Genomic DNA, 19,662 nt, shown 5'->3' with positions numbered 1-19,662 from the left:
AATCTACAGGAAATACTTACCTCCTGAAATGAAAATATCATCTTTGGTGTAACATTCAGATCTCACGGACTCACTCTTCTCTTCCCATGGTATTTTGATTACCTGTTGGAATTGAAAACATCAGGATTTTCTGTGAATTCCATTAGGGTCCACTTAGCTTCAATAACAGCTTTTCACTTTATCCATAGGGTTTTTTTTACCAGTCTTCACTCACCCAATCATGGCAAGATTCCTAAGAAGTCTATTGGATCTCTCCCCTCAAATCAGAGATATTATTTCCAGCTGGGACCTGAACCTAGTTCTTAATTGCCTCATGAAACATCCTTTTGAGCCACTAGCTGTGTGTTCTTTATTAAATTTATCAGTTAAGACAGCTTTCCTGGTGGCCATCATGTCTGCCTTCAGGGTTGGAGAATGGAGGGATTTAATGGCAGACTCCCCATTTATGGTATTCACCAGAGACAAAGTGTCCTGCAGCCCCTTTCAAGATTTTTACCTAAGGTGTCATCAGAATTTCATATTAAACTATTTATCTCCTCTTTCCCCCCACTCCCCTGCCAAACCACATTGACGTCAGGAAGCTATATTCTATATCCTAAATGTTAGGAGGGTATTAGCCTTTTATCTAGATAGGACCAGGCTGTTTAGATCTAGATTGCTTGTATCCATTGCAGACAGAAACAGGGGATTGGTAATTTTGAAACAGAAGGTTATCAGAATGGATCTCCAGCTGTATTAAGGTCTGTTACAACCAAACTCAGGTTCAGTCTCCTTCAGGAATGATAGCACATTCCATAAGAGCACTATATAAAATCCGTAGCCTTACTTAAAGTTATACCAGTTGCAGAGATCTGTAGAGCATCAACATAGTCCTCTGTTCATACTTTTTCTAACCATTATGCCTTCATTCCTGCTGCAAGATCAGATGCTGCAGTAGGCAATGCAGTTCTTTCCTCTGCTCTTAACCTCCTGCCTCCTTAGGGGGTGCTGCTTGGGAGTCACCTGAAGTGGAGCACTCACAGGGACACTAATTGAAGGAGGAGAGGTTATTCACCCTGTGCAGTAACTGGAGTTCTTTGAGACGTGTGTTTCTGTAAGTGCTCCACTACCTGCCCTCCTTCCTTTCTGCTTTGGAGTCTCCCTGGTGGGACTTTATGGTGGAGAAGGAACTGAGGGTGATTCACTTGTGCAGCCCCATATAACTTGAGTGTGGGGCAGAAGGATGTGTAGGACGCATGTGCGGGCTGAACGGGCATTACCATCAAAATCTCCAGTCAAAGGTGCAGGGCATAGGCACACCTGACGTAGAGCACCCACAGGGACACGCATCTGGAAGAACTTCAGTTACTGCATAAGGTGAGTAACCTCCTCTTATTTGATGATTCGGGAAAAATGGGTAATTGCCCTGTTTTGCTTTTTTATGATCTGTAGAGGCCTGAAATTTAACAATGCCTAAGAGCCTGCTGCTTTTTGTTCCTCTCTTTAGAGATATCAGGAATGTCGAATCTCACCTTCCCTGTTTTCCCAGAGGCTTCCTTTGGAGGCCCCTGAGCAGTAAATTAGGCGATTTCTTGGCTGTTTATCTAATGTGTGAGTTAAATAGGTGTTTGGTTTTTGTTTTCTTAACCTGAATAAAAATCTCTTCCTCTTAAGTAATAAGGTTTTGCTTCCTTGATATCTGTGGTGTCATAAAACCACCAGTTCTCCAGTTGTCCGTAGTGTCTTACAGGGGGAAAAAAAACAGTGTAGAGAACACTTGAATTTATAATATAAAAAACAGGAAAAGAAAAAGGGGATGAGGTTAGCATTGGGGAGGAGAAACTTCTCCGGCCTTCTTTATACATCATGAAGAAACAGGAAATCACACAAGCCCATTTTTCTTCAGAAACTAGCTTCCAAGCTTTGTTTATGCTAAGCTCTGATGCTTTTATTATGTATAATGTAATGAAACATACTATAATATTTCTACAGATTCTTACATTTGAAAGAGTGTAGAAATGTGCGAACCTTTGAATTTTGACCTGTTCAAATTACCTTTAGTTTAATATTAAAAAGATATATCCCTTGAAGGAGATTGTGGCCTTTTGATAGCTTTGAATTTTGAAATCCAGTTTCCATTCTACAGAATGTAGATAAATACAAAATAAAGGGAAAATATTCTATGTACTTAATTTGTGGATTAAATAAACTCTCATTCTTTTAAAATCATAATGGAAGCTTTTTTTATGGTTGCTTATTTTAAGATATTGCACAATTATTTGACTATTATGTGGAAAGCATCAGCTTAATATACCTGTCCATTTTTTTAGGACTGTAAATAATTGACATGTGCAAACAGCTTTTATCATACTTAATTACAGTATTTGCTAGGCAAATACTGTAATTAAAGTATGAGAAGGTGATATTCTCTTATCAGCCTCAGAATGTTCTCAACATTTTCTCAAATATTTTTTTTTAAGGAAAAATCTCCAGAACAGTTTTGTCGAATGGTGCGAACGTTACCTCCATTGGGAGAAGGCTCCCTAAAACCTTCTTTATGTGCTGCCAGCAACACTGTCCCACTCAGTTTACCCACAACAAACCATCCTGATGTAACGGAAGCGAATACAAATAAAGCCATTGAATCAACTGTGGACTGCGAAACAGGTAAAACATGATGTTTCTGTTCGTTGTTGTCTTCCAAGTGCTACATATATACTGTTTGTACTTTTGTGAGAGAAGCACTCATTTGAAGAAGGGATCTTCACAACTTGCGACTGAGCACTACACCTGTGTCTCAACCCAGTGTTGGCTGGTCAGACTCAGAGAGCACAAAAACAAGGGCTGGGAAGTAGTGCCTATGCTAGGCTGGGGAATCTGTTCCTCCCCAGCCTCCCCAGCCCTTTTGTGGAAAAGGTGTTTAAGGATTTCATGGGGGGGCTAATTGAAAGAAAAAACAACTGCTATTGTTTATGTATAGTTCCTGCTAGCTAAAGACCTCAAACATGCATGAGTCTGGCCTCACAACAGCCCTGTAAAGTAGGTAATTGTTACCCTCATTTTATAAATAAGGAAACCGCAGCACGGAGTGATTAAGTGACTTGTCCAAGACATTACATGTGTCTGTGGCAGAACTAGGAAGAGAACCTGGGTCTTTCCCAATTCTGTACCTTAATCACAAGACTCTTTCTTCCTTGGAAGAACAATATTACTAAAAGGCTCACCCAAAAGGAACTTTGCTTCAGATGCCTCTTTTGCATTGAAAATCTGCAAATACAAGCTGAGACCTGCAACGCCCTGGAATGCATTGGTCTGCTAGACTTCATCCTAGTCTTAACGTAAACTCATGTGGAGGAGCTACCATCTGGGGTTAGGGGTTGCGGCATGTCTGGGAGCTAAGGCACCATCTGTATAAGGATAATAATACTTCCCTACCACTTAAGGGTGATGTTTGGCTTGCTATATATCACCTGCTCCAATTTATTGTACTTATTGTTTATATTTTTTATTTTCTTGTTTTATTTTTAAGAGGATCGGAAGCAGGAAAAAGATAAACCTGAAGAAAGTACCACAGAGGAAGATTCAGATAAGGAAAGTGATGACAGAAGCCTTGGAAACACAACTGATGTTCTAAATATGGTAAAATACCTACTACTAAAATTGTGGCTTAGCAATCATTTTGAGGGAGAACATAGCAGTAAAATTGTTTGTGATATGGCTGTAATAAAAGTAGTCACCACACCTTGGTACCTCCAAGTTCTAGGGGTTCCCTTTATGCCAGCACAGACCCCAGTCTGGGGCATCTGTTACTACAAGGACCACAATCCCTTTATGTCCTTGGCATGTTTGAGTTAGTGGACTCCACCTCTTTGTTTTCCTCCTCAGAGAATAGGACCTTTCATGTCTCCCAGGATGGACAATTGGCATTTGTTCCTTGAATATTAAAAATTTACATCCAAATTATAATTGTGTTTAAACCAGATGCCATTCATTCAAGAAAGAGAGAGAAGAAATATATAAAAACAAAAAATAAAATGGTAGCATGAACTTTATTCTCATCTAAGCAAGAACTGCACAGAGCCCTGCTAAAATGTACTAGCCATCTTAGTTGCAAAGGCTGAATGTTGGTAGTGATAACCATACTCACTGGTGTCTATATGTGAACCTCTCGCTTTTTCTTTTTCCTAATTGATTCATCATCGAAGCCTGTCACGGGGTGCGGCCCTCATAGCCAGATTGCCGCCTCCTCCCAGTTGTGCTGGGGATTAGCTCAAGGCCAACACCCACGTCCCCACCCAGGCCTGCACACTGGCAATCTGTCTCTGCTCCCACATACGGCTCCTCTCTTCGCTTCCAGAACTGCAGCGTCCTCTTTGCAACTCAGCCCTCCATCCATGTCACCATCTGGGTTTCCCCCTTCTGGTGTGGGGGAGGTGTTGCAGGTTGGGTATCTCTGTCCAACAGTCCAGCCACTTCCCCAGTGGCAAGTGAGGGGGACAGGAGCCTGCTCACTACTCCAGGCCCCAATCCAGGAATCCGATAAATAGCAGCTTCCTGCTGCTCCACTGTAACCTCTGTCAATGTTGCTCTATTTCCCTGGTCAACTTCCCCGTGGTTCCAGCACTTCCTTCACCCTCTCCTCAGGGCACTCAACTGCTCAGTCCCAGTAGCCAGCCACTGCTCTGTCCAAGGTGCTTACAGTTCTCTCAGCCTTCCAGGGATGCAGTCCTTACTCCCTGGGCTCCCAGCAGCAACTGCCCCTATTCTGTCCTGCAGCTCTTTTTTTATCTAAGCCTGCCAGGCCTGGATTGGTTGCTCCCAGCAACTCCTCCCTGATTGGCTGTGCTTCATGCAGCCTCTCTGGGCCACTCGGAAGACACCTCCATTGTTTCATCTGTGGCAGGGCCTGGTTAACCCCTTCTATGCCTGTGTGGGGTAGGCACCCCATTACAGCACTCATCAGGCTGTTGCTTTTGCATATATATGAAAAATTTTGTGTCCCTGATGACAGGAAGAAACTGTTTTATAGTCAGCCCGTCATTCTTTTTGTTCAAACACCCGCACCTGATCAAGACACCTAGCCATCCCTGTTTTACCAGGACAGTCTTGGTTTTTCACATGAGGTCCCTTAATCCTGAGGACTGCTATAGAGATGCTTGAAATGTGCTGACCTCTCATTTCATCATTGAAAATATTTGGATTTTTTTTTATTACAAAAAGTTTGTTCAAGTGGTATTGGTATAAAATATTTTGTGTACCACTAATTCTCATCACACAGTGAGTGTTTCATGCTGCCATTGTTCAAGGCTACAGCTTGTTATAATTTGTCATGTGACAACATTACTATGCAGAGGGAAGACAGAGGATTCTACCTTTTTTTTTTTTTTTTAATATGCTCCTGGCACAGCTTTTTTGATACAGGTGGAGGAGATTAAAGAAAGGATCCCAAATATGGAGCATTTGAGTATTTCACAACCCTAAAACATGTTGCCATAATAGTTTTGTGGGGGTTTTAAAATAATTTTTAATGTAGCACCTACATATCTTTGCCTATCCTATCCAGGCACGCTAGAGCATGTCCCAGCCCCATCCATTGTTTAGGAATTGGTGAATCCAGATCAGCATTATGGAGAGGCAATAGTGTAGTTTTTTTACTTCAGGGGACTTAAGCATATGTTTAAGTGCTGGGCTGAATTGGTGCCATAGTGAACATACTGTATCTATGTTCCTAAATGTGCTTTGGTTGATGCAGTGCTTTGCAGGAGCCATTATTAGTTTGGCCAGAGTTCCTTGCTAATTTAATCATTTAAAATTTTTAAAAAAGTCTAGTCATTTACATACTAAAAAAGAAAAAATATTTAAAAAATAAAATAATTTTTCCCCCAATAGTGCTCCACAGATAATATTTTGGGAATTTCTTCTGTAAAGCAAATTAGATATAGTAGCAATGGAATAGGAGAGAGAGGTTTACTTTTTTTTTAAATATACCATATTTGTAAAAGAATGGTGAAAATACTCCATACATATTTGGTGTAAAAATTGCCAAATATACAAATTAAAATAGGTCTTGAAGAATTTACTGACACATGAAGAAATCTCTTTAAACTATCTTGCATTCATCATGTACTGTCTGTATGCCAGGCATATTTTCACTTTTTTTTTTTTTTTTTTTTTGTATACTGGGTTGTGAACAAATTCAGAAATACCTTTCTGTTAAGAGACTGATATAGAAGTAGTAAAAATATATTTTTAAATAGCGTTTTGAAAAGATATCTGTTTCAGGAAAATGTATCAAGATGGAAATAGAAACGATTATTCTTCCTGGTGCTAAATTATCTGTTTACAGCACCAGCTACTCCAATTCTAAATGGCAGCAGTGACTGTTTTTTGTGGGCCCCAAAGGCATGAAAAGCCTTGGTGGTGTTTTTTTGATGGTGTTAGTAGAAAGGATATGTGGGTATTTATATTTTTAAAAAGCTCTCTTAGAAACTAAAATGTTGTTGGTTCAGGGGAAAATCAGCAGTTCTGTACATGGTTCTGATCATGGGATTAGGTGTTAGTTACTGCCATTCAATTGGAGATTGATCTTGTTGCAGCGGTGACAGATTTCCTTTCTAAAAGAGAATTGATTGTGACCATGGGAGAAAATGAGGATCCCCCCATTTTCATATTTAAGTAAAAAAGGCACTACACTAGTGGTGAGACATCTGTGATGCATGGAGGGTGGCTTCAAAGTATACTTATAGTTGGTTACAGAATGGCGAACTGTTGGTTCATTAAAAGCTGAATTGAACTGTTTGCTAAAAATGGTAATTTTGCAGTCTCTTTCCTCAGTCTGTGTGCGTAGTGGTATTAAGATGTTCACATATTTCATGATACCATGCTGTAGCTGTTTTGGACCCTGACACTGCCTCAGTTTCCCAGTGTGGTGTTCTCAAAACTGCATTGTGACTCTTGGAAATCAAATAAATGTGCGGGTTAATTTGTAAAACATCACAGTTGAAATTGCAGCTTTCGTCTTAAATGAAAACACGTCTTTCCCTGACTCGACAGTTTCTTCACATCCTTGTTGGGCTCAACAGTTCTTTTGCAAAACCCAGGTCTTGCTGCCTGGCATTTCTTCACGCCTTTTCCTCTTAAGGATTCTGCCCCTCCCCTTATTGCATCCAGCTCCAGCCTGGTGGCTGGTGTGGAGAGACCCTCTGCTGGTAGTCTTTGATTTTGTATCTCCTGCAGGACCTTTTTGCTCCCTGCAAGATCTCCCTCAACTGAGCTGCTTGCTGGCCTTTTATCTGCAGGCTATCACCTGATCCCTGCCTTCAAACCGTTCTCTTGGGAGGCCGCTAATTAGTCTCAGGTTACACCAAGCCTTCATCTTCCCTAAAGGTCCATGCTGCCCTGTGACACATACCATACATATCAGGTTAGACGCAATCATTAAGCTTCATGTTAGTGACTGTTTGAACACGAGAAACTTTGGCTTATTAGGGCTTCTATTCCATTAAACGGTATTATCTCAGAAATTGCTATCTTACTACTGTCTGCAAGACAGTGTGGTGGTATAAGCTCCCATAGATCAATCTTTATTCTTCTTTTAGCGTGCATTAGAATTTTGAATGCTTGCGAAATTAATATCCTATTCTGTAGTTTCTTAGATGTATAGGACTTGAATGTTTCCTGGCCAAGATTTTAAAAAGTGTATGTCTGAAATTAGGCTCCTAAGTCTATATCTAGGCACATAAGTCAGTGGCCTGAATTTTCAAATATGCTTAGCATCCAGGAATTCATAGTGAAAAACAGTGGGAGCTGTGTTGTGCTCAAGACATTTAAAATTAAGCCACTGATTTGGAAGCCTAACTTTAGGCGCCCATTTTTTTTTTAAATACAAAAAAGTGTCCCCTCTATCCTAAGATCACCTGAATGAGCCCAGCGTGAATATACTGGAGACCTCTTAAATGTCATCTTGTAGCTTATCATTTTTAAATGGTGTGATGGATTTAGTATATTGATAATTGAACAATAGAATACATTTATTCACAGCAGTTTTAATTACAATTTAATTGACAGGGTTAATGTTTTGGGAAATGTTTTAGATCCTCTGAAGAAACGTATTAAATGTAAATAAGGTATCATTCCTATTTAACTCACTTTTATTCATTAATTTACATTTCATTCTTTAATTTGTATCCTCATTCTTTTCAGACACATATGATGAGACTGAATCCCAGTGACCAGTCCTTAAAATTAACACCAGTTCAAAAACAAAAGGTACTGTAATTAATCATGTTTGAAATGTAGAAAATGTATAACTCTCTTCATAGGGCGCCATCTTTTTTTCCTTTCTCTTTTTCGCTCCTAACTCTCATAAAGTAAACCTCAATTTCCATAGACTACTTCCTACATTAAACGTTTAGGCCTGGATCCTGCAAACGGCTCCACTTGGTAGAGCCCTGAGCTTGCAAGGAAATCACTGGGGCTCTGTGCAGATGCAGGGATCTGTCTGCTTGGAGCAGTTTGAGATGAGACATTATAATATTACTGCAATTGAAGGGGCAGTATACTGTAACTTACATTATACATTTTGTAACATATAGTAATGATAATTTGCCATTTACTTGATTGCTGATACTAGAATATTTGGATTAAAATCCAGGTCAAAATATATGTAAAGTAACCATGTTTACAAAATGCTGGATGTAATTTTACAGTAAAATATAATGATTCACTGGGCAATAATACTTTTGTCACATTATAAAGTTGAGACTTCTGTATTACCATCCTGTATTAATTTTAAAGTGATAACTGAATTTTGATATTAGGGGTACATCAATATCAGCTCATAATCTTATATTTCAAAATTGATTACACAAAATATGATTGATAAATGGAGTATATAAAAAGAAAAGTTTAAATTTAAGCCAAAAAAGACAAAGTAGCTTTAGGTCAATAGTAAATACATTGACCATGGAATAGGGAGAGTGCATTTAACCTACTCAATAAGTGTTTCATTCTTTAAACATTATGTATTGTTTAAATTAATTTTATTTGGAATATTCTGTATTTTATGCCATTTTTTTAGTCCTATCAAACAAATCTTTTCAGATGTGTCTATAGTCTTTTCCATTTGTTCTCATTTAATTTGTTCTTAATGCTTTCCTTCTTTCTTTTTAATTTTCTGCTTCTCATGTGGAATAGAAGAACAATAAAAATGTGAAACTGAAAAGTGATGGTAAGGGTGGGTTGAAAAAGACTAATCTTAATTTCATGCAGGAGGGTTCAAAATCAACTGATGGTTCTTTGCAAAAGCAGTCTTTAAATTCAGTTTCTCATGGAAATGGTTCAGATCTAGAATGCCGTGATTATGATGCCTTTGTGGGGAAAATTAAGGCTAATAACAAGTATATAAAAGATAAACTAGAACAGGCATATACTATTAGCAAACTGAAGTCTGATGTTCAGCAAACTGTTAAACATCAACTCAAATTAGTGAAAAGGAAGAAAGACTATGCAGAAAATCTTAAACCTAGAATACAAGACACATCTTATGGTCTTTCCAGTGATAAGACTAAAGAATTAATTTTTTCCACTGAAAAGTTAAAAAAAGCTATTAAATCTAAGCACCCCCTTAAAACAGATATACTGACTTCTGCAGCGAGTAACAAACCAGTGACCATTTCAGTATCTGCACAAAAACCAAAACCTGGTAAACGAGAAAGTAAAGACGCAGTGGATGAAGTTAGGACATCTGACAAATATGGAGAAATATATGTCAGAGGGGAAGAAAGTAATGAAGAACAGAGAGAACTTAAGAAAAAGGAGAGATTCATTAAACAAATAGCAGTAACTGTGTCATCATCTTCAAGTGAGGAAAGTAGTAATGATTTTGCGAAATATGTACTTCAAAGGAGAAGAATGCGCAGGGATCGTTATAAAGACACAGGAACCCAGAAGGAAATAGAAGCAGTAGAAAACGTGAATGATTTAGAAGAAAGAGATACTGAGACAGAAGAAGAGCAAGATACAAATAAACAAAGAGAGAGTGCAGAAGAGACCAATATGAAAAGCGTGAGTGAAGAGGAAACAAAAGTGAAAAAGTTTGATGATAAACCTGATGAAGCCCCACAGCAAGATGCTAAGAATGAAGAATTTAATCAGGCAGAGAAGAGTGAAGAAAGTGAAATGGGAATGAAAGAGGGTGAAAGTGAAAAGGAGAACCAAGATGAAAACCCTAATAGTGAAGTAGAATCTGGAGAGGAGGAAGATGAAAATGAGGTTAGAAAAGATGATGATGATACCTCAATAGTAAGTGATGGAGATGAAGAGGAGAAAGGTAATGGAGAAGAAAGTGAAAAATCTGAAGCACAGTATGAAGCAGAAGGTGATCATGAGAGAAAGGCAAAGGCTGAAGAGAATCATCACAGAAGAGGCACAGAGGAGAGAAGTCAAGAGTGTAATTTTAAAGAGGAAGAAACAGTGGGCAAGAGAGAAGAGGAGAAGAGAGATGAGTCAGTAGGAGGAAAGGAGGGTAAATGTAAGGAGGAGCAGAGTGAAGACACAGAAGTGGAGGCTGAGAGTGAGGGTGGAGAGGAGGATGAAGACAGTGAAAGGGAGGAAGAGGGAGGTGATGGGGAGGGAGAGGAGGAGGATGAGGAAGAGGAGGAGGGGGAGGAGTATGGGGAGGAGGATGAGGAGGGGGAGGAGGAGGGGGAAGATGAGGGGGGGGAGGAGGAGGGGCAAGATGAGGGGGAAGAGGAGGAGGGGGAGGAGGAGGGGCAAGATGAGGGGGAAGAGGAGGAGGGGGAGGGGGAGGGGCAAGATGAGGGGGAAGAGGAGGAGGAGGAGGGGGAGGGGCAAGATGAGGGGGAAGAGGAGGGGGAGGAGGGGGAGGGGCAAGATGAGGGGGAAGAGGAGGGGGAGGAGGGGGAGGGGCAAGATGAGGGGGAAGAGGAGGGGGAGGAGGGGGAGGGGCAAGATGAGGGGGAGGGGGAAGGGGAGGAGGAGGGGGAGGGGGAGGGGCAAGATGAGGGGGAGGGGGAGGAGGAGGGGGAGGGGCAAGATGAGGGGGAGGAGGAGGGGGAAGGGGAGGACGAGGGGGAGGGGGAGGGGGAAGATGAAGAGGGGGAGGATGAGGGGGAAGATGATGAGGGGGAGGGGGAGGAAGGAGAGGGAGAAGATGAGGGGGAAGAAGGGGAGGAAGAGGAGAATGTTGGAGAAAAAATCAAAGAAAATAAGCATCTGCAAAGGCATAATAAAAACAGAAAGCAGGAGAAGAAAGAAAGTGCTGTACAGAGCTCTATACAGAAAGTAAGGACTAAACAACATGTAGTGAATGGATTACACAATTCAGAACAATTTTGGAACAATGTGCTACCTCATTATTTGACACTAAAATAGTACAGGATGCTGGAGATTTACTTTAAACAGATTCATTCAGGATATTGTTGTGCCATACCAAGTTTATTTAGCTATAATACTTTTTTTTAAAGTGATTTTTTAAAAAAAAATTAGTCACAATAAATGTATTATACTAACATCAAGTGCCAGTTTCCTAAAGGGCTACAGAAAACATTTAAGAGTTTGGTGACCTTTATCAGACCAAATTATCAGATATAAATTCTGGTGAAATCACTTTCATCTTTACTGTGTACAACACTATTACAGATGCAGAAAGTGATTCCCTGAGACAAAGCATTTGCTTGACACAAATTTTGTCATAATTTTAGGATGATGGCGTGTATTATGTCTTGTAACAATGTAATTTTAATTGCCTTTTTAATCAGATTTCTGGAGCTGAAACATTTAATTTTGATTATGGGGTAACTAACATGTTGATGTGCCTTATATGAATGGAATATCAATAAATCATAAAAATTCAATTTTGAGAAATATATCAACAGTGTTCTTTTCCTTTTAATTTCTAGTAGGCCAATGTATTCATTTGTTCTTATAGACAAATAGTTCGTTAGAAAATTCCAGATAAGTCCAAGAAAGGACAGTGCCAGTATCTGGTCAGTACTTGGTTTCTGTAAACTGAGGCCTTGATGTTTCAAAAGGACTTCAGCTTAGTCTCTGATTCTAGTGCCAACATGCAATTGTGTTCTAAAAAATATGAGCACAAAATCAGGGGCCTCTGAAAATCTGACCTCAAATGTATTGTGGTTAGAGTACATCCAGTTAGTGATAACAAAACTATTTAATTATTAGAGGCAATTCATCTCAGATCCATACAGAGCCATGAAATGTTTCTTCATTCTTATTTACTCGTTGAGCACTGTTAATGTACTCTGTGCCATACATTACAGAGAAGACATGGTCCCTGCCTCATAGAGCGCATCAGATAGGCACCCAATACCCCTAGGTAACAAAGGACTGGGAATTTGGATCACAAAGGTCTTGATCCTGCAAACATACAAATGCTTAATTTTACTGCCATGAGTAATCCCAAGTGGGACTACTTACAGTACTAAAATAAAGCATGTGGGTACTGTTTGCAGGATCGGGGCCTAAGTGATGAAAGGAAGATGTAGTAAATCAAGAATCTAGATGAAATAGAATGGAAATTGGCATAAAAGATCTAGATGGCTGAAAAGACAATTTTTGGAATTTCTAAAAGATTTGGTGTTCCCCTAAACTCTAAATAATCATAGTTCCCCTTTTTTCAATTTTCGAAACTCTTAGCAAATAATTTTTAAAGGATTTGCACTGTGTTTGTAATGGTGTGTCTGGTGAGGGGAAGAGAAAAATAGGTGGTTTTGTCATCCAGCATTTTTCTTAGTACTTGCGTACCATATTGGTGGCCACTGTAGGAAACCCTAAAGTAGACAAATCTCTGTTAACCAACCTGAGTGGTCTTGACAGTCTCTGAAGAGAGTTCCTTCAATCTCTCTTTCAAAATGAGGACAAGAGGAGGAAGAAGAAATCAAAATGCGTGGGGGAGGGGCGTGGGATTAACAGATGTCAAGCAGTAAAAATGTTAATTAGTACTTGTATTGTGGTTGTGAAACATTTTTTTAAAAATTTTGTTTTGTAACATCCTGGTATTAAAATATTTTAATTCATTGTCTCCAGATTTATTTCCAAAAAAGGCTGTAGTAATTTAGTAATAAGAACAGGCATACTGGGTCAGACCAAAGGTCCATCTAGCCCAGTATCCTGTCTTCCGACAATGGCCAATGCCAGGTGCCCCAGAGGGAATTAACAGAACAGGTAACCATCAACTGATCCGTTCCCTATTGCCCATTCCCAGCTTCTGGCAAACAGAGGCTAGGGACACATCCCTGCCATTCTGGCTAATAGCCATTGATTGACCTGTCCTCCATGAAAATCACCAAACGCCAATAGATCTTGATCAGCTATACTATTTGTTTTCCTGTTTTTCAGTCAGTCACTCATTCCTTTTCACAAGCTTCAGAAGATATTTTCACTATCACTAATGTGAGTTTGTCCAATGACTTTCACAACCTAATTAGTTTTGTGGTTTTGAATTTTGCCTCTGAAAACCTAGCCGTTGTAAATTTCTGAATTTTCTAGATTGCGCTGTTCAAGGTAAAGTCCTCAAAATGAAATGAACTCCAAATTCAACTGTTTCTGGCTCAGGTGCATACATAATGTTGATCTGCAGACCTTATTGGTTTGGTATCACTGTGTGTAAATCTTGGTAAAGGGGTGCGTATATGAATTCTGACATCAAAGCAGAGTGGCCTGCGTAAATAGTATGTATGTTGCACAACAGAATAAATTACTGGTTGAGGAACTGAAAACAGACTTCTCTAATGATGGAGTTTCATTTATATTGCTTAAGTGCTGCAAAAGCATCACTGAACTGTTCTGAAAATATTTAGATACATTGCTAACCTGATCTCAAGTGATGCATTATCAGTCCTGGAATATTGCTGTGATTTAACTTAGGGTAATGCTGAAAAGAGATTTGTATAGGACTGAAACTGTTTTCTTTAGACTGAACACCTGGCATAGTTACAACAAACCCTAATTGTTTCCTTTCAGGCCTCTAACTATATGTGTTATGTCTGGTGATAGATACTGGAGAGTCTTCTTTAGTTTAGGCGATGAGCTATTGCTTTTGAGGCCAATGATCTCTAGTCCAAATCCAGGCAGGAACTGATTCTTCACTGACCGCTGGAACGTTGCTTTCAAGCCACAGCCTGTGTAAGTGGAGTCCCCCACCTTGTTGAAGTGGGGAGCACAGTTTTCTACATCCATTAGGAAGGAGTAGTGCTTGGCTCCGCCCCTTCCCAAGGCTTCCAGGGGGAGAAGGGAAGCTAAGTCATGGCCTCATCTCCTCCCTGGTTTGGGGAGCTGCAAGAGCAAATAATCTCTTCTCCTTGGAGTGCAGGGATTACTATTGTGAATGGCCTTTGTACAACCATTACATGGGAGGGGGAAGCTTCTTTTTGACCAGCCATCATCTGGGCCTGACTGGATAGGGATGCATTAGAGCGAAGAAACTGATTTAATATTGCTATGTGGATCTCTCCTTTTGTAGGGGAATAAGCACATTAAAGCTGCAGCACTTCTAAGGGTCTTCCAAGGAACTGTTACATAAACTGAACAACACACCAACGTTACTGGGCTCTTGTGCGACTTCTAACTTCATTAACATAACTGGAACTGACACCTGCTGAGCCCTGCTCAAAGTTTCATACCGTCATTCAGTTGTATAGTATTTCCCTGGCAATACTATGATAGTTCAGTCTGGGTTAAGTATTCCTTAGCGGATGCACAAAGATTTATGTGCAGGCCTTAAGCAGCGATGTAGCAGTACTTCTGAAATCCTCTTTAGTAGACTGAAAATTTTGAAAGAGTTGTCACCCCTTCATACTTCCAAACTTATTTAAATTCAACAAAAGTAAGTTTTGGCATGACTTTATCTGAAAATGCCAATATACATAAACATAGTCATTTATTCAGAAAGTTCTACCTTTTAGTAAACTTTACAGTCAATGCCGATTACCAAAACCATGGAAAATATGTCATACAGACTAGAGAAGATGTTTAGGTATTTTACTCTTTTCCGCTTTTCTCATTTATGAAGGCAAATCGCTATACCTTAGGACAGCAGTTCTCAACCAGGGGCCTGGGGGCCACAAGCAGGTTTCAGGGGGTTCCCCAAAATAAACCAGAGAGCAGGGCCAACGTTAGACTCCCTGGAGCTCAGGGTAGAAAGCTGAAGCCCAAGATGTGGGGCTGAAGCCAAAGCCCAAGCAGCTCAGCTTTGCAGGGCCCCCTGTGGTGTGGGGCCACAGAGAGTTGCCCTGCTTGCTAGCCCTTAATGTCAGCCCTGGCTTTTAATCTGCTGGATATGCAGAAAAACAGCTGTTGTGGCACAGGTGGGCCGTGGAAGTTTTTATAGCATGGGGGTGGGGAGGGGCCTCAGAAAGAAAAAGGTTGAGAACCCCTGCTATAGGAGGCATTTTAAAATGTCAGCTTCCCCCTTTTTGGTGGCTGTAGAATGCCATATTGGGGCCTTCTGTGCTGCTGTCCTTTTCAACATAGACACCATGGTCCAGTTTTTGTGTTGCCCCAGGTTGTGGGGCTGTCTTGGGTTTGTCTACACTGCAGCGGGGAGTGAGTCTCTCAGCCCGGGTAGACAGACTTGTGCTAGTGGGGCTCTAGCTAGCATGCTAAAAGTAGCAGTGTGGGCATTGCCATTCAGGCTCTCGAGTCTGAGATTGAGCCCCACCCTTAACAGCCACATTGCCATTTTTAATGTGCTAGCTCGGCTCATGCACTAGGCTGGGAGGCGTGCTTCCAACTCCAGTGTGGACAACTACAACCCCTCCACCAGGTCTGAGGGGAAGTCAAGTTGCTAGCTCCTTAAGTCCACCCTTTTTTCCAGACAAAAATGCTCTAATTTTGAAGAGGATGTGCTGTATTTTTCATATGTAACAATGTAGTTGAATTCTCATTCTTAAGAGCAAAACTCACCCTTTACTATGGAATCACGAGCAGTACTTCTGTAATGTGTCATTTGGACAACTGTCACTGACACAAGATAGACTCCACTGAGTATGCCCAAGGTATTGTTTATTGAGGAGCATAAACAGGTTTGTGGGTAAAATTGTTAGTAAATGGCCCAAGAAGGTGCTTAACTTTGTTTTCTCTTTTCTCTATTAATTTAGCAACAATTTTTTGGTCATGAGCGAGCCTTTAAGAATGATCTTTTTAAAAAAAAGAAAATTGTTTTTCTGGGTTTTTTTAGTTTCTTTTCTTTCTTTTCTTTTCTTAAATCACTCTTGGCTGAAAAATTGTAGCTAGCTTTAGTTTCTGTTTCAATCAAGAATTTAAAATAACTCTTTGGGCTCTTCAGCCCACATGACACAACATTCCTCACCCTCAGAGTTGCCAGCAGTTTATACATTTATAAACTTTAAGATAAACAGAACTGTATTTTTGTTGGTTCAACATGTGAATAAAACTTAGTTATTCTTGGATAAGTACTTAAGAATAGTAAGTACATTTTGTACCTTGTTTTTCCTACTGCATGAATATCTTGTGGACCATTGTTTAAATACAAAAGAGAGAGAACAAAAGTTGAGCATCTTACTTTTCCTTTTTTCTCGGGCTGTCGAGTAATTACAAACATTAATCACGATTAATTGCGTGATTAAAAAAATCAATCATGCGATTAATCGCACTGTTAATAATAGAATACCAAATATTTAAATATTTTGGATGTTTTCTACATTTTCAAATATATTGACTTGAATTATAACACAGAATACAAAATGTACAGTACTCGCTTTACATTTATTTTTTATTACAAATATTTGCACTGTAAAAACAAAAGAAATAGTATTTTTCAATTCACCTAATAAAAGTACTGTAGTGCAATTTCTTTATCATGAAAGTTGAACTTACAAATGTAGAATTATGTACAAAAAACCCCTGCATTCAAAAATAAAACAATGTAAAACTTTAAAGCCTACAAGTCCACTCAGTTCTATTTCTTGTTCAGCCAATTGCTCAGACAAACAAGTTTGTTTACATTTGTGGGAAAGAATGCTGCCTGCTTCTTGTTCACAATGTCACCTGAAAATGAGAACAAGTGTTCTCATGGCACTGTTTTAGCCAGCGTCGCAAGATATTTACATGCCAGATGCACTAAAGATTCATATGTCCCTTCATGCTTCAACCACGATTCCAGAGGACTTGTATCTATTCTGATGACAGGTTCTGCTCGATAACAATGTAAAGCAGTGCAGACCAACGCATGTTCATTTTCATCATCTGAGTCAGATGCCACCAGCAGATTTTCTTTTTTGGTGGTTGGGGTTCTGTAATTTCTGCATCTGAGTGTTGCTCTTTTAAGACTTCTGAAAGCATGCTCCACATCTCATTCCTCTCAGATTTTGGAAGGCACTTCAGATTCTTAAACCTTGGGTCGAGTGCTGTAGCTATCATTAGAAATCTCACATTGGTACCTTTTTTGCGTTTTGTCAAATCTGCAGTGAAAGTTTTCTTAAAACAAACAGCATGCTGGGTCATCACCCGAAACTGCTATAACATGAAATATATGGCAGAATGCGGGTAAAACAGAGCAGGAGACATGTAATTCTCCCCCAAGGAGTTCAGTCACAAATTTATTTAATACATTATTTTTTTAACAAGTGTCCTCCACATGGACGCATGTCCTCTGGAATGGTGGCTGAACCATGAAGGGGCATATGAATGTTTAGTATATCTGGCATGTAAATACCTTGCAATGCTGGCTACAAAAATCCCATTCGAACGCCTGTTCTCACTTTCAATGAGATTGTAAATAAGAAGTGCGCAGCATTATCTCCCGTAAATGTAAACACACTTGTTTGTCTTAGCAATTGGCTGAACGAGAAGCAGGACTGAGTGGACTTGTAGGATCTAAAATTTTTCATTGTTTTTTGAGTGCAGTTATGTAGCAAAAAAAATCTACATTTACACGATAAAGAAATTGCACTACAGTACTTGTATGAGGTGAATTGAAAAATACTGTTTCTTTTGTTTATCATTTCTACAGTGCAAATATTTGTAATAAAAAATAATATAAAATGAGTTGTGTTAACTTTGTATTCTATGTTGTAATTGAAAACAATATATTTGAAAATGTAGAAAAACATCCAAAATATTTAATAAATTTCAATTGGTATTCTATTGTTTAACAATGCGATTAAAACTGTGATTAATCATGAATAATTTTTTTAATCGTGATTAATTTTTGAGTTAATTGTGTGCATTAACTGCGATTAATTGACAGCCATACTTTTTTCATTACTTTAATTTTCATAAACAAGCCAGATAATTGTCTTAGACATGATGGCCTTACATCTGTCTGGGCTTTTGTTTTAAAGTTATCATGATATCCTACTTCTTAGCCTTGTATAGTCTACTCCAACCTCTTTCTGGGTTGCTTTACTCATGAGAAGTCTGTACATAAAGTTGCTTTTTCTTTTAAAGAAAGAAATCAGTCAAAGACTGGGTAACTTCCACAGTAAATGACACGGTTAACCAATGACAGACAAACCCACAATAAAAACCTCTAAAATGGCATATGCAAGCATTGATATGTATAAAAGTTAATGTGACAGATAGTGCTTTAGTTAGATTAAAGGTGGGATTTCCAAAGGGGCCTCAGCAAGCCCAAACCCCATTAACTCTCATTGAAGCTCCTTTGAAATCCCAGTCTGAATAAGTTACACTTTACATAGTGTTAGATTTTAACTTCAAATCACGGCCTGCATTTGGGGAATTTGAAGAAAACGCTGCTGCAAAAGCCTCTGGAGGTACGGTGGCTGGACTGCCCCAGAATTCTTCACGGGGCTTTAGGGAGAGTACGTGATGAAAAGGCAGCTTGATCACCTTTTGCAAGCATTCCATGTATACGGTCCCCCTGACTTTGTGCCAGGTCAACTCTACGGGCCAGAACTAGCCTGGAGCAGTCTTTATGGCTGATTACTGTCACCTTCTTCCCTTCCTAACTTATGCAGGCCCATACTGTGGCCCACAATCTTCTTCTGTGATACAGTATGAGAACTTCAAATGATATAATTTTATATGCAAAGTATTCTATTTTTGTGACACAACAAGAAATAATTTCAGCATTTCTTTTGGCTTTGCCCCAAGATTTAAGAAGTTTGCACTAAAATGGTGTTTTATCTTGTATAGCTTGATTTTTGCTGTATACCTGATGTTTATATATAGGAAACCTAAATAAGAAGGGACTGCGGTAATATGGAAATATGCATTTTGAAGCTGTAAATATGTTTTGAACTATTCATTACGATTTCAACATAATTTGTGACATTATTTCTAATTTTAGAATAAATATCAAATAAAAGTATCCTGACATCTGTTTACCATACTGCTGCTACACTGGAAATGCACCTAGAGTCTGATTCTGCATCCACTGAAGTCAGTGACAGCATTGCCATTGACTAAATTTGGTATAGGATCGACCCCATATATAGCAAATTGCGTGAACACCTAACAATCTAGTCAGTTGTGAGATCTGTACATTTTAATGGAATGTACAGAAGCTGATGTACACTAACAAACTGTCTCTTTTGAAATTCATTTCTAGCAGTGCAGTGCAAATATATGAATGTTTGGGATCATGGCAGTATGTGAGCAACTGAGCCAAATGTTTTGATTGTGCAATTTGGAAATCTCCAGTGTTATCCTGAGTTACAT

The 19,662-nt window shown here is 39.3% G+C and overlaps 2 protein-coding genes across 15 annotated transcripts in view; both read left to right on the top strand.

The window, feature by feature from the left end:
- RPGR (retinitis pigmentosa GTPase regulator) overlaps positions 1–19,662 on the top strand; it is a 126,647-nt gene that overhangs the window by 45,207 nt on the left and 61,778 nt on the right. For 13 of the 14 annotated variants that reach the window (XR_005225880.2, XR_006287902.1, XM_043538041.1 and 10 more), the window contains 3 exons: positions 2,460–2,646; positions 3,509–3,618; positions 8,182–8,247. Coding sequence is in view for 12 of the 14 variants with exons in the window: in XM_043538041.1 (XP_043393976.1) it covers positions 2,460–2,646; positions 3,509–3,618; positions 8,182–8,247 (363 nt within the window). In the remaining 2 variants the exon portion in view is untranslated. The remainder of the gene's footprint in view (positions 1–2,459; positions 2,647–3,508; positions 3,619–8,181; positions 8,248–19,662) is intronic. The other variant, XM_043538039.1, reaches the window with a different exon arrangement.
- On the top strand, positions 9,621–13,008 carry LOC119566611 (spore wall protein 2-like). The gene has a single exon (XM_037902382.2). It carries the CDS (start codon positions 9,892–9,894, stop codon positions 11,371–11,373), a length of 1,482 nt encoding a protein of 493 aa, XP_037758310.1. The 5' UTR covers positions 9,621–9,891; the 3' UTR covers positions 11,374–13,008.

This window comes from Chelonia mydas, chromosome 1, assembly GCF_015237465.2.
Source record: "Chelonia mydas isolate rCheMyd1 chromosome 1, rCheMyd1.pri.v2, whole genome shotgun sequence".
Taxonomy (NCBI): Eukaryota; Metazoa; Chordata; order Testudines; family Cheloniidae; genus Chelonia; species Chelonia mydas.
The sequence above is the reverse complement of the archived record's forward strand: the minus strand, read 5'-3'. Positions and strand labels throughout refer to the sequence as shown.

Coding starts and splice junctions, on each gene's coding strand:
- LOC119566611 (XM_037902382.2), top strand. CDS start 9,892: ATGCGCAGGGATCGTTATAAAGACACAGGAACCCAGAAGGAAATAGAA.